The sequence below is a fragment of the Triturus cristatus genome, chromosome 2_1 (genome assembly GCF_964204655.1).
Source record: "Triturus cristatus chromosome 2_1, aTriCri1.1, whole genome shotgun sequence".
In the NCBI taxonomy this organism is placed as follows: Eukaryota; Metazoa; Chordata; class Amphibia; order Caudata; family Salamandridae; genus Triturus; species Triturus cristatus.
This window is the reverse complement of record NC_140581.1, coordinates 11,550,682-11,565,749: the sequence shown is the minus strand read 5'-3', so window position 1 is coordinate 11,565,749 and position 15,068 is coordinate 11,550,682. Positions and strand designations below refer to the sequence as shown.

At 55.2% G+C, this 15,068-nt stretch overlaps 1 protein-coding gene across 1 annotated transcript in view; it reads left to right on the top strand.

Annotated features, from left to right (window-relative positions):
* LOC146863612 (avidin-related protein 4/5-like) overlaps window positions 1–15,068 on the top strand; it is a 136,816-nt gene that overhangs the window by 86,343 nt on the left and 35,405 nt on the right. Inside the window, exon 3 of the mRNA XM_085627640.1 lies at window positions 12,848–12,965. Coding sequence (XP_085483766.1) covers window positions 12,848–12,965 — 118 coding nt within the window. The remainder of the gene's footprint in view (window positions 1–12,847; window positions 12,966–15,068) is intronic.

The window sequence follows — 15,068 nt, the reverse complement described above, 5'->3', positions numbered from 1 at the left end:
TCCGTCTTGTCTGAGTTCAGCTTCAGGCGGCTGGTCGTCATCCACTCGGCTACCTCTTTCATCCCTTCTTGTAGGTTGGCTTTGGCGGCGGCGGGGTCGTTGGTCAGGGAGAGGATCAGCTGGGTGTCGTCGGCGTAGGAGATTATGCTGAGGTTGTGTTTGCGTACGATGGCCGCGAGGGGGCTCATGTAGACGTTGAAGAGGGTGGGGCTCAGAGAAGATCCTTGGGGGACGCCGCAGATGACTTCGGAGGCCTCTGACTTGTATGGTGGTAGGCGGACTCTCTGTGTTCTACCGCCGAGGAAGGAGATGATCCATTCTAGCGCCTTGTCCTGGATTCCGACGTTGCTGAGGCGCCGTACTAGGGTGCGGTGGCAGACCGTGTCGAAAGCCGCGGAGAGGTCTAGGAGGATGAGGGCCGCTGTTTCTCCATTGTCCATCAGGGCTCGGATGTCATCGGTGGCGGCGATGAGGGCGGTCTCGGTGCTGTGATTGGCTCGGAAGCCGGACTGAGAGGGGTCGAGGGATCCGTTTGTCTCGAGGAAGGCGGCCATCTGCTTGTTGACGGTCTTCTCGATGACTTTGGCTGGAAACGGGAGAAGCGAGATGGGGCGGTAATTCTTGAGGTCGGTGGGGTCCGCTGTTGGTTTCTTGAGTAGGGCGCTGAGTTCGGCGTGCTTCCAGCTCTCCGGGAAGGTGGCGGTGTTGAAGGATGTGTTGATGATGTCTCGCAGGTGGGGTGCGATGACAGCGTCGGCCTTGTTGAAGACGTGGTGAGGGCAGGGGTCAGTCGGTGATCCGGAGTGGATGGAGTTCATCGTGCGGATGGTGTCTTCGGTACTGATCGGGGTCCAGGCGTGGAGGGTGGTGGTGGGGGGTGGTTGTTCGGTCATGCTGTGCGTTGGTTGGTTGTCGAAGCTGCTGTGTATGTCTGTGATCTTGTTGTGGAAGTATGAGGCGAGGGAGTTGCAGAGGTCTTGCGATGGGGTGATGTCGTTGTTTCCTGCGCTGGGGTTGGAAAGCTCTTTCACGATGTTGAAGAGTTCCTTGCAGTTGTGTGCGTTGTTGTCCAACCGGTCCTTGAATGCTGTTTTCTTGGCGGCGCGGATCAGCTGGTGGTGCTTCCGGGTAGCAAGCTTGAAGGAGGTCCTGTTGTCCGGTGTCGGTTCCCTTTTCCAGACTTTCTCGAGGGCTCGGCAGTTCTTCTTGGAGCTCTTGAGTTCGTCGGTGAACCATGGGGCCTTCTTGCTGCCGGGTCTGCTGGGCGCGGTCCTCAGTGGGGCGAGTTCGTCCGCGCAGTTGCTGATCCACTTCGTGAGGTTGTCGGCGGCCTGGCTGGGGTTCGCTGAGCTGGCAGGAGGGTGCTGGCTCAGGGAGGTGGCGAGCTGGTCTGCTGTGATCTTGTTCCAGCTTCTGCGGGCGGCCTGTTGTTGGTGATGGTGGGTCGGCGTTCTCTTGAAGGTGAAGTGGACGCAGCTGTGGTCCGTCCAGTGAAGCTCTGTGGCGTGGCTGAAGTCGATGTCTGTGCTGGATGAGAAGACGGCGTCGAGAGTGTGTCCGGCAAGGTGGGTGGGGGTGGACACCAGTTGCTTGAGTCCCAGGTTGGCGAGGTTGTCGAGCAGGGTGCTGGTGTTGCGGTCGTTGTTGTTCTCCAGGTGGAAGTTGAGGTCTCCCAGGAGGATGTAGTCAGCGGAGGGGAGGGCAAGCGGGCTGACGAAGTCGGCGATGTCCTCGCTGAATTGGGTGCGTGGTCCAGGGGGTCGGTAGATCAGGGTGCCTCTGAGGGTGGTGGTCGGGTTGGTGTGGATCTGGAAGTGCAGGTGTTCGGCGCTGGTCAGGGTGTTGTCGGTGCTGGTCTTGAGACGTATGGTGTTCTTGTGGATGATGGCGATGCCTCCTCCCATCTGGTTGGCGTTTCGGTCCCTCCGGACGATCTTGTAGCCCTCTGGGATGGCGATGGCGATGTCGGGAGCTGAAGAGGCGTTCATCCAGGTCTCCGTGAGGAAGGCAACGTCAGGGGCTGTGGCGTCGAGGAGGTTCCAGAGTTCGATGGCGTGTCTGTGGACGGAGCGGGTGTTGAGCAGGATGCACTTGAGGTGGGTACTGCTGGTGTTCGGCTTGGTGGGTGCGGGGCAGGATCGGATGCATGAGAACTTGCAGGCGTGGCAGCTGAAAGGTCCGTTGGTACGTCCAGGAGTGGCTTGATGGCATTCTGGGTGTCGGCCGGTGTTGAGAGCGCTGAGGGTGGCGGCTGAGTACGTCAGGCGTGTAGGTCGGGGTCTTCGAGGTCCAGGGGTCCTGGCACTGGGCGCGGACGGGCGTAGACGGGCTTACCTTTGGCGCGCCTTCGGCGCACAATCGGCGCGCCCGCTGCGCGTGACCGCTGCGCGTTCGCACGGTCGCCATATAAGGCGAAGTGCGCGGGTGGGCGGGGCAGCTGGGAGGCGGGAGCGGGGAGGGAACAGAAAGAAAAAAGGGGCGTGGTCAGCGGTGGTGGCGGGAAGCGGGGAGCGGGGAGGGAAGACGGCGCGGTGGGCGGGCAGGCAGGCAGGAGGGCGCGAAGGGCTGAAATAGACACGAACAAAATGCAGGCACAAATGTCAGGAGAAAAGAAAACAGTTGACACGGGGAGAAAAGCAGTTTAAGCAAGCACAACTTCAACGTCAAGAGCTCTTCCCCCGCCAGGTGCCGATCGCCTCCAGCTCCCCCAGGCGCTGGCTCCACCCCCTGCTGGGTGTCTGGACACCTTCATCCCGGACCCTCCGACCTCCAAGTGCGAGGGCCCGGACATCAAAGGGCGCCTGCCCTATAACTGGAGCAGCTCCGGAGCAGGATGGCAGTTGTATCCTGGAGTCGAGAGACACCGAGAGAACTCAGCCTTGACGGACTACTGGCGCTGCCGTAGCCCTATCTTGCGAACTATCGTCCTGCCTGCTGGCGCTGCCGCGGCCTTCTGCAACATCCATCCTCGTCGGGACCTTCTGGCGCTGCCGCGGCCCGTTGTAACGACCATCCTCACCGGGACCTGCTGGCGCTGCCGCGGACCGTACATCGACCATCTTCACTGGGACCTGCTGGCGCTGCCGCGGACCGTGTATCGACCATCTCTACCGGGACCTGCTGGCGCTGCCGCGGCCCGTACCAGCTACACCACCAAGCTCGAGGATTGTGAGCTAACCATCATCTCATCCGAACTACCTGACTGGTAAACAGACTGTCCCGCTACCCCTTCCCTATCCTAAGAGACCTAAATCGAGGGGACCCCTGAGTCCAGACCTCCTTGTACTATTTCATCGTACCTTAAGAAGTGCATATAAAGAACGCTAAATCTTATCCTTGTGTGGTGTCTGTCTGTGGGGGGGAAGTTACTTGTCTGTACGATCGCTGGAGACGGCTCTCCCCGGAGACCTCTCCCCCTGACCTCGGCCGACCCTCCCGGTCCGTCTAACACTGTCCCATGAGTTTTTCCAGGTTAATAAGTTCTAATGGAGGAAAGCTATTGAGAACATAAGGAGGAACTGTCGTGCAGCCTATGTTGACGGAATCTGTGGGCAAAGTGACAGGGTGGGGAAAAGAAGAGTTGATGGTTTCTATCTTCTGGTGAAAAAACTCAGCTATTTCCTCACAATGGGTCTGAGTATTGTTATGATACTTTGGGGCCTCGGGAAGTTGCAAGAGGGATTTGGCTATCCGATAGATCTCCTTAGGTTTGGACGCTGCCTTCTCGATCTGTCAATGAAAAACCAGGTGGCCTCAATTAGAGGGACTTGTTTTGCTGCCATGCATATGCTGAAGAAAGTTTTTCCTTAGTTCCTGCCTCAGCCAGGAACACGCTGGTCCGGGCTCTGATTACAGCAATGCCTGGCTTACTGCAGGTTGTACAAAATACAGCTGCCCGATTGGTTTGTAATCTCCTGGCGGGCTCTTCTTCAGCCCCTATTCTTAGGTCCCTCCACCGGCTTCCAATCAGAAAACACATCTCCTCAAAGGTGCCCTGCCTTGTCCACAAAGCCCTCCTAGGAAAGTCTTCTCAGTATTTGAAGGACAGGCGGTGTCATTACCACCTTTACGCTCTCTCAGATCTAGTGGTAAGGCTGTGTTAGTCACTCCTAGGACTCGTGCCACTAGATAAGGTGTCAGAGCTGTCTCTTGCATGGCTCCGAGCCATGGAATCAGCTTCCTGTCAATCTACACATCTGCATGGATTTCACCCAGTTCAAGAGACTTACAAAAACCTGGCTCTTTGAGTCATTGTGTGTTGTAGTTGAATAGGCTGAGCGCCGAGATACACCTTTGGAGTGATTTGTTGCGCTGAATAGATAGATATAACATAACATAGCAAGTTCAATGCCACCTCTCTGATTTGGTTTCTCATTTGTGCACAATCACTTGACAGTGGGCAGTACTGATTTATCTTCTCAGTGTTGGCTTTCTTATTTTTGGAGAAGCACACCAATTGCTCTCACCACTAGATAGTCATCCAGATTCTCACAACCCTGCTTCTTCCTTATGTGTCCTATCGTTCAGTCTTTACCTATCTGTTTCTTCCCATTTCACCATATGTTCTCACTTTATGCCTCTTATTCTCACCTTTCATCCCTTCTGTTCTCACTTTATCCGCTGACTCTCCCCTCTCTACTGCTTTGTGCTCACGTTACCCAGCTGCCTCTCTCCTTCTGTTCTTCTTTTACCCTCTCTCTCCCTCTCTACCCTTATTAGCTGGAGTTACCCCTCAGCCTCTCTCCTTTCTCCCCTTCTACTCCCATGTTTATCTCTGTTTCTCTCCTATTTGCCCATCAAACCTCTTTTCACTTCTCCCTTCTTAACTTTATCACCATTCTCTGCTTGGAGACGTGTTCTCTCATCAAGGTGGATCGGTATGCTGTGTTCTCAAGTCCTGGAGGCTTGCGCTCTTCCAATATATTTGTTGAGTATAACTGGGGTAACCTGTAGCCTTTCATTATCTGTGTAGACTCCAATGCCATGAAAAGCCTCACAATGCCCATGTGCAGCCTCCAATGCCCAGTGAAGTATCATAATGCCTATGTGCAGCCTCCAATGCCCAGTCCCGCCTCCAATGCCCATGTGCAGCCTCCAATGCCCACTGCTGCCTCCGATGCCCATGTGCAGCCTCCAATGCCCATGTGCAGCCTCCAATGCCCACTGCTGCCTCCGATGCCCATGTGCAGCCTCCAATGCCTGGTGCAGCCTCCAATGCCCAGTGCAGCCTCCAATGCCCATGTGCAGCCTCCAATGCCCAGTGAAGTATCATAATGCCTATGTGCAGCCTCCAATGCCCAGTCCCGCCTCCAATGCCCATGTGCAGCCTCCAATGCCCATGTGCAGCCTCCAATGCCCACTGCTGCCTCCGATGCCCATGTGCGGCCTCCAATGCCTAGGGCTGCCTCCAATGGTCCTGTGCAGCCTCCAATGCCTGGTGCAGCCTACAATGCCCATGTGCAGCCTCCAATGCCCAGTGACACCTCCAATGCCTATGTGCGGCCTCCAATGCCCATGTGCAGCATCTAATGCCCAGTGCCACCTCCAATGCCCATGTGCAGCTTCCACTGCCCAAAAAGTATCACAATGCCCATGTGCAGCCTCCAATGCCCAGTGCAGCCTCCAATGCCCACTGCCACCTCCAATGTCCAGTGCAACCTCCAATGCCCAGTGCAGCCTCCGATACCCATGTGCTGTCTCCAATGCCCAGTGCAGCCTCCAATGCCCAGCTCAGCCTCCAATGCCCGGTGCAGCCTCCAATGCCCATGTGCAGCCTCCAGTGCTCAGTGCATCCTCCAATGTCCATGTGCATCCTCCAATGTCCATGTGCATCCTCCAATGTCCACGTGCAATCTCCACTGCCCCCTACAGCCTCCAATTCCCTTAGAAGCCCCACAATGCCCATGTGCAGCCTAAAATGTCATGTGCAGCCTCACAATGCTCATGTGCGGCCTCCAATGCCCATGTGCTGCCTCCAATGCCCTTAGAAGCCTTAAAATGCCCAGTGCAGCCTCTAATGCCCAGGTGCAGCCTCCAATGCCCAGTGCAGCCTCCAATGCCCAGTGCAGCCTCCAATGCCCAGGTGCAGTCTCCAGTGCGCAGTGCAGCCTCACAATACCCTTAGAATCCTCACAATGCCAGGTGCAGCCTCTAATGCCCATAGAATCCGCACAATGCCCGGTGCAGCCTCCAAAGCCCAGTGCAGCCTCCAATGCCCAGGTGCACCCTCCAATGCCCAGTGTAGCCTCAAATGCCCAGTGCAGCCTTCAATGCCATGTGCAGCCCTATAATGCTCATGTGCAGCCTCCACTGCCCAGTGAAGCCTCACAATGCACATATTTAGCCTCTACTGCCCAAGGGCATCCTCCAATGCCCTGTGAAGTCTCACAATGCTCATGTGCTGCTTCAAAATGTTCATGTGCAGCCTCCAATGCCATGTGAATCCTCACAATGCACATGTTTAGCCTCTACTGCCCATTGAAGTCTCATGAGGCTCATGTGAACTCCTTCGAGGCTCATGCACAAACTCCAATTCCATGAGAAGCACATGTTTAGCCTCTACTACGCACAAACTCCAATCCCCTGAGAAGCCTCAAAATGTGCAAGTGTAGCCTCCAATGCCCAGGTGCAGCCTCCAATGTCCCATGAAGACTCCCAACGCTCATGTGTAGCGTCTACTACCCAGTGAAGCCTCACAATGCGCATATGCAGCCTCCACTGCCCAGTGAAGAATCACAATTCACATGCTTAGCCTCTACTAACCAGTGAAGTCTCATGAGGCTCATCTGAACTCCTTTGAGGTTCATGCAGAAACTCCAATGCCCTGAGAAGCCTCAAAATGTGCAAGCGCTGCCTCCAATCCACAGGTGCAGCCTCCAATGCCATGTGCAGCCTCCACTGCCCAGTGAAGCCTCCAATGCCCAGGTGCAGCATCCAATGCCTTGTGAAGCCTCACAATGCACATGTTTAGCCTTTACTGCCCAGTGAAATCTGATGAGGCTCATCTGAACTCCTTTGAGGCTCATGCACAAACTCCAATTCCATGAGAAGCACATGTTTAGCCTCTACTACTCAGTAAAGTCTCATGAGGCTCATGTGAACTCCTTTGAGGCTCATGCACAAACTCCAATGCCTTGAGAATCCTCAAAATGTGCAACCGCAGCCTCCAATCCCCAGGTGCAGCCTCCAATGCCATGTGCAGCCTCCACTGCCCAGTGCAGCCTCCAATACCCAGGTGCAGCCTCCAATGCCCTGTGAAGCCTCAAAATGTTCTAATGCAGCCCCACAATGCTCATGTGCAGCTTCAATGCTCTCACAATGCACATGTTTAGCCTCTACTGCCCAGTAAAGTCTTAGGAGGCTCATCTGAACCCCCTTGAGGCTCATGCACAAACAAATGTGCAAGAGCAGCCTCCAATGCCCAGGTGCAGCCTCCAATGTCCCATGAAGACTCCCAATGCTCTACTACCCAGTGAAGCCTCACAATGTGCATGTGCCTCAGTGTGCATGGGATATTCTTCAGTGTAGACGAGTGACTGAAATTAATAGTCTTTGAATGGACCCTCACAAGGCTCATGCACAGGCTCCAATGCCCGGTGAAGTCTCGCAAGGCTTGTGCACAGGCTCCACTGCCCGGTGAAGTCTCGCAAGGCTCATGCACAGGCTCCACTGCCCAGTAAAGTCTCGCAAGGCTCATGCACAGGCTCCACTGCCCGGTGAAGTCTCGCAAGGCTCATGCACAGGTTCCACTGCCCGGTGAAGTCTTGCAAGGCTCATGCACAGGCTCCACTGCTCAGTGAAGTCTTGCAAGGCTCATGCACAGGCTCCACTGCCCGGTGAAGTCCCGCATGGCTCGTGCACAGGCTGCACTGCCCAGTGAAGTCCCGCAAGGCTCGTGCACAGACTCCACTGCCCGGTGAAGTCTCGCAAGGCTCATGCACAGGCTCCACTGCCCGGTGAAGTCTCGCAAGGCTCGTGCACAGGCTCCACTGCCCGGTGAAGTCTTGCAAGGCTCGTGCACAGGCTCCACTGCCCAGTAAAGTCTCGCAAGGCTCATGCACAGGCTCCACTGCCTGGTGAAGTCTTGCAAGGCTCATGCACAGGCTCCACTGCCCGGTGAAGTCTCGCAAGGCTCATGCACAGGCTCCACTGCCTGGTGAAGTCCCACAAGGCTCGTGCACTGGCTCCATTGCCCGGTGAAGTCTCGTAAGGCTCATGCACAGGCTCTACTGCCTGGTGAAGTCTTGCAAGGCTCATGCACAGGCTCCACTGCCCGGTGAAGTCTCGCAAGGCTCATGCACAGGCTCCACTGCCTGGTGAAGTCCCGCAAGGCTCGTGCACAGGCTCCATTGCCTGGTGAAGTCTTGCAAGGCAGGTGCACAGGCTCCACTGCCTGGTGAAGTCTCGCAAGGCTCGTGCACAGACTCCACTGCCCAGTGAAGTCTCACAAGGCTCATGCACAGGCTCCACTGCCCGGTGAAGTCTCGCAAGGCTTGTGCACAGGCTCCACTGCCCGGTGAAGTCTTGCAAGGCTCATGCACAGGCTCCACTGCCCGGTGAAGTCTCGTAAGGCTCATGCACAGGCTCCACTGCCCGGTGAAGTCTTGCAAGGCTCATGCACAGGCTCCACTGCCCGGTGAAGTCTCGCAAGGCTCATGCACAAGTTCCACTGCCCGGTGAAGTCTTGCAAGGCTCATGCACAGGTTCCATTGCCCAGTGAAGTCTCGCAAGGCTCGTGCACAGGCTCCACTGCCTGGTGAAGTCTTGCAAGGCTCGTGCACAGACTCCACTGCCCGGTGAAGTCTCGCAAGGCTCGTTCACAGGCTTCACAGGCTCCACTGCCCGGTAAAGTCTTGCAAAGCTCATGCACAGGTTCCACTGCCTGGTAAAGTCTTGCAAGGCTCATGCACAGGCTCCACTGCCCGGTGAATTCTCGCAAGGCTCATGCACAGGCTTCACAGGCTCCACTTCCCGGTGAAGTCTCGCAAGGCTCATGCACAGCCTCCATTGCCTAGGGAAGTCCCGCAAGGCTCGTGCACAGGCTCCACTGCCTGGTGAAGTCTCGCAAGGCTCGTGCACAGGCTCCATTGCCCAGTGAAGTCTCGCAAGGCTCATGCACAGGCTCCACTGCCCAGTGAAGTCTCGCAAGGCTCATGCACAGGCTCCACTGCCCCGTGAAGTCTCACAAGGCTCATGCACAGGCTCCACTGCCCGGTGAATTCTCGCAAGGCTCATGCACAGGCTTCACAGGCTCCACTTCCCGGTGAAGTCTCGCAAGGCTCATGCACAGGATTCACAGGCTCCACTGCCCGGTGAAGTCTCGCAAGGCTCATGCACAGCCTCCATTGCCTAGGGAAGTCCCGCAAGGCTCGTGCACAGGCTCCACTGCCTGGTGAAGTCTCGCAAGGCTCGTGCACAGACTCCACTGCCCAGTGGAGTTTCGCAAGGCTCGTGCACAGGCTCCACTGCCCGGTGAAGTCTCGCAAGGCTCATGCACAGGCTCCACTGCCTGGTGAAGTCTTGCAAGGCTCGTGCACAGGCTTCACTGCCCAGTGAAGTCTCGCAAGGCTTGTGCACAGGCTCCACTGCCTGGTGAAGTCTTGCAAGGCTCGTGCACAGACTCCACTGCCCGGTGAAGTCTCGCAAGGCTCATGCACAGGCTCCACTGCCCAGTGAAGTCCCACAAGGCTCATGCACAGGCTCCACTGCCCGGTGAAGTCTCGCAAGGCTCATGCACAGGCTCCACTGCTCAGTGAAGTCCCGCAAGGCTCATGCACAGGCTCCACTGCCCAGTGAAGTCTCGCAAGGCTCATGCACAGGCTCCACTGCCCGGTGAAGTCTTGCAAGGCTCGTGCACAGGCTCCACTGCCCGGTGAAGTCTCGCAAGGCTCATGCACAGGCTCCACTGCCCAGTGAAGTCTCGTAAGGCTCATGCACAGGCTCCACTGCCAGGTAAAGTCTTGAAAGGCTCATGCACAGGCTCCACTGCTCAGTGAAGTCTCACAAGGCTCATGCACAGGCTCCACTGCCTGGTGAAGTCTCACAAGGCTCGTGCACAGGCTCCACTGCCCAGTGAAGTCTCACAAGGCTCGTGCACAGGCTCCACTGCTCAGTGAAGTCTTGCAAGGCTCGTGCACAGGCTCCACTGCCCAGTGAAGTCTCACAAGGCTCATGCACAGGCTCCACTGCCCAGTGAAGTCCCACAAGGCTCATGCACAGGCTCCACTGCCCGGTGAAGTCTCGCAAGGCTCATGCACATGCTCCATTGCCCAGTGAAGTCCCGCAAGGCTCATGCACAGGCTCCACTGCTCAGTGAAGTCTCACAAGGCTCATGCACAGGCTCCACTGCTCAGTGAAGTCCCGCAAGGCTCATGCACAGGCTCCACTGCCCAGTGAAGTCTCGCAAGGCTCATGCACAGGCTCCACTGCCCGGTGAAGTCTTGCAAGGCTCGTGCACAGGCTCCACTGCCCAGTGAAGTCTCGTAAGGCTCATGCACAGGCTCCACTGCCCAGTGAAGTCTCACAAGGCTCATGCACAGGCTCCACTGCCTGGTAAAGTCTTGCAAGGCTCATGCACAGGCTCCACTGCCCAGTGAAGTCTCGCAAGGCTCATGCACAGGCTCCACTGCCCGGTGAAGTCTCGCAAGGCTCGTGCACAGACTCCACTGCCGGTGAAGTCCCGCAAGGCTCATGCACAGGCTCCACTGCCTGGTGAAGTCTCACAAGGCTCGTGCACAGGCTCCACTGCTCAGTGAAGTCTTGCAAGGCTCGTGCACAGGCTCCACTGCCCAGTGAAGTCTCACAAGGCTCATGCACAGGCTCCACAGCCCGGTGAAGTCTTGCAAGGCTCGTGCACAGGCTCCACTGCCCAGTGAAGTCTCGCAAGGCTCATGCACAGGCTCCACTGCCCGGTGAAGTCTCACAAGGCTCATGCACAGGCTCCACTGCCCAGTGAAGTCTCACAAGGCTCGTGCACAGGCTCCACTGCCCGATGAAATCTCGCAAGGCTCATACAAAGGCTCCACTGCCCGGTGAAGTCTTGCAAGGCTCGTGCACAGGCTCCACTGCCCGGTGAAGTCCCGCAAGGCTCGTGCACAGTCTCCACTACCCGGTGAAGTCCCGCAAGGCTCATGCACAGGCTCCACTGCCCAGTAAAGTCTCGCAAGGCTCGTGCACAGTCTCCACTGCCCGGTGAAGTCCCGCAAGGCTCATGCACAGGCTCCACTGCCCAGTAAAGTCTCGCAAGGCTCGTGCACAGTCTCCACTGCCCGGTGAAGTCCCGCAAGGCTCATGCACAGGCTCCACTGCCCAGTGAAGTCTCGCAAGGCTCGTGCATAGGCTCCACTGCCCGGTGAAGTCTTGCAAGGCTCATGCACAGGCTCCACTGCCCAGTGAAGTCTCGCAAGGCTCATGCACAGACTCCACTGCCCGGTGAAGTCTCGCAAGGCTCATGCACAGGCTCCACTGCCCGGTGAAGTCTCGCAAGGCTCATGCACAGGCTCCACTGCCCGGTGAAGTCCCGCAAGGCTCGTGCACAGTCTCCACTGCCCGGTGAAGTCCCGCAAGGCTCATGCACAGGCTCCACTGCCCAGTAAAGTCTCGCAAGGCTCGTGCACAGTCTCCACTGCCCGGTGAAGTCCCGCAAGGCTCATGCACAGGCTCCACTGCCCAGTAAAGTCTCGCAAGGCTCGTGCACAGTCTCCACTGCCCGGTGAAGTCCCGCAAGGCTCATGCACAGGCTCCACTGCCCGGTGAAGTCTCGCAAGGCTCGTGCATAGGCTCCACTGCCCGGTGAAGTCTCGCAAGGCTCATGCACAGGCTCCACTGCCCGGTGAAGTCTCGCAAGGCTCATGCACAGGCTCCACTGCCCGGTGAAGTCCCGCAAGGCTCGTGCACAGTCTCCACTGCCCGGTGAAGTCCCGCAAGGCTCATGCACAGGCTCCACTGCCCAGTAAAGTCTCGCAAGGCTCGTGCACAGTCTCCACTGCCCGGTGAAGTCCCGCAAGGCTCATGCACAGGCTCCACTGCCCGGTGAAGTCTCGCAAGGCTCGTGCATAGGCTCCACTGCCCGGTGAAGTCTCGCAAGGCTCATGCACAGGCTCCACTGCCCGGTGAAGTCTCGCAAGGCTCATGCACAGTCTCCACTGCCCGGTGAAGTCTCGCAAGGCTCATGTACTGGCTCTGCTGAGCGGTGAAGTCTCGCAAGGCTCATGTGCATCGCAATGCATGGGATACTCTCCAGCGATACTCATGATGGTAATTTATAGCTTTAAATGAACCCTCAAAATGTGCAGCTGTAGCTGCAGATACTCGCATGCAGCTTCACCTGTCTAGTGCAGCCTGACATTGTGAGTGTGAAGCCTCTGGTGCCCAGCGCAGACTCATAAGGTGCATATGCCGTCTCAAAGGTCTTTCAACATATCCAGAATAAAGGTCATGAGGACGTCTACCAGGCATAAGCTCTCTCACTGGACTCTTACCACCCAAACAAAATACTGGAGAGCATCAGAGGCAGAGTTAACACAGTATGAGGTACACCACAAGGCATGACCTCTCGCATTATAGCCTTGCTGTCTAAGCTGTGTTTGTCAGTGTTTATATTTTAATTCCCATTAAGTGGGGTTTTATCAGTTATTGAAGGTTTAACCTTTAAACTGGTTACCATAAATATTAGTTTCCTAAATTAAATTACACTGTAGACTGTTTTCTGTAAACTGGCTTCTGTTTGTGAAGAGGGATACCCTGCAAAGCCCAACAAGCTGCCTCCCAGCAGACGTGCAGCCCTTTCCCATTCCCATTCTACAAATGATTGCCCCTTCTCCTAATGTGTCTAATCTTTATCTTTCAGCATCCATCATTGTGCACACAGGGCACTGCTACTTGCCACCAAATGGAGAAGCCATGCTCATCACAACAAAGATTGTGAAGGCGCCCTCTAGAAATCCTAAGGACTTCCCAAAATACACGTAAGTGGCACTGTGAAGGTATAAAAACACTGCAGCACAAGGGAAGGCGTCTTTGCTGCCGTGCTTGTGGTGACGTATGATGTGATTTGCATATTCTTCCTGTTCTTGGCGTGTTGACCCTAATCTTTGCAAGGAATGACACTGGGGCATCTGTTCTTTCCTCGTTCTGTACATGTTGGCCAACATCCTTGTGCAGTGACCAGAGCTGCCTCTTGCTCTATGTCTTAGTTAGCCAACTTCCAGGTACTGTGGCCAGCCCTACTTCTGGCTCTATGCTGTGGTTGGCTACCATCCATGTACATTAGCCAGCCCTACTTCTGGCTCTATGCTGTGGCTAGTCAACAACAAGGTGTATTGGCCATCACTGCTTCTGGGGATATGCTATGGCTAGTGGATATCTATGTGCGTGCATCAATGGGCTTTGGCTAACACTATTTCTGGCTCTGTTATGTGGTTGGTTATCATCCAGGTGCATGGTCAGCGCTGTTTCTGGCTCTATGCTGCGGTGGAATAACATTCATGGACTTTGGCCAGCACTGCTTCTGGATCTATGCTGTGGCTAGCCAACCTCAATGTGCTTTAGCTGACTCTGTTTCTGGCTCTATGCTGTTGTTGGATAACATCCTTGTGCATTGTCCAGCACAGCTTTTAGCAGTGTGCTGTGGCTAGCCAGCATTCATGTGCATTGGCCAGCACAGCTTCTGGCTGTGTGCTGTGGCTAGTCAGCATTCATGTGCATTGGCCAGCACAGCTTCTAGCAGTGTGCTGTGGCTAGCCAGCATTCATGTGCATTGTCCAGCACAGCTTCTGGCTGTGTGCTGTGGCTAGCCAGCATTCATGTGCATTGTCCAGCACAGCTTCTGGCTGTGTGCTGTGGCTAGCCAGCATTCATGTGCATTGTCCAGCACAGCTTCTAGCAGTGTGCTGTGGCTAGCCAGCATTCATGTGCATTGTCCAGCACAGCTTCTGGCTGTGTGCTGTGGCTAGCCAGCATTCATGTGCATTGTCCAGCACAGCTTCCGGCTGTGTGCTGTGGCTAGCCAGCATTCATGTGCATTGTCCAGCACAGCTTCTGGCTGTGTGCTGTGGCTAGCCAGCATTCATGTGCATTGTCCAGCACAGCTTCCGGCTCTTTTCTGTGGTTAGCCAACATTCATGTGCATTGATCAGCACGCCTTCTGGCACTATGCTGTGGCTAGTCAGCATTCATGTTCATTGATCAGCACGCCTTCTGGCACTATGCTGTGGCTAGCCAGCATCCTTTTTTAAATGATTGTTTTTATTTCTCTACAGGAGTAAACATGAAAACCATATATCCATATAGATAATACTCAACATATATGAATAAGGATCAGTTAGGAGGTATTATACATCCTACAATCATGCAAATACAGAGCAAAAGAGGGCAGGAAAGAAAAAATAGACTTAATACTCGTCTGAGAAAGAAAGAGATAGCACAGTACATGACATTTTTACTGTTCCATATTTTCCATAGGCCCCCAGATTCGGTAGCTCTTAGCTGTAGCCATCTCCCTTTCATATACTTCTCTTATTATAAGCCACCATTCCAAGGCCCTCGGCGGCGTCTCGGACACCCAAGCACGGGCAATACTTACTCCAGAATAGGACGCGACCTTATATCCCAGCATAACCCCTACTTCCGTTAATTGCATATTAATAGCCAAGCCTTCTACTACTGTTGTGCAACATCCTTCCAGAAAAGAGCCAGGTGTGGGCAAGCAGCAAACATGTGTCGGCTGTTTGCAGCAACCATTCCCCATTCAGCGCCTCTTCCCTCGTCACTCATAGTTGATCCATTAGCAGAAGCCCACCCGGTATTCGCTCCGAGTGAGGTGTCGCGTACAAACAGTTTTACATTAGTGGAATATACTGCCTCGTCTAAAGTCCCTGATGCATTATTAATATCTACAGGGCTAATATCCTTCCCCAAGAATTCACTCCATTTCGAGGCTAACTTCAGTCTGGCACTACCCCAGCTTTGAGAGAGTAACTGATAGTCAATGTTGTGTTTGAGTTCAAATAGGTCAGTCAGTCAGATCTCACGGGTTCTCTTAAGTCACTGCGCCCCCATACCAAATCTCT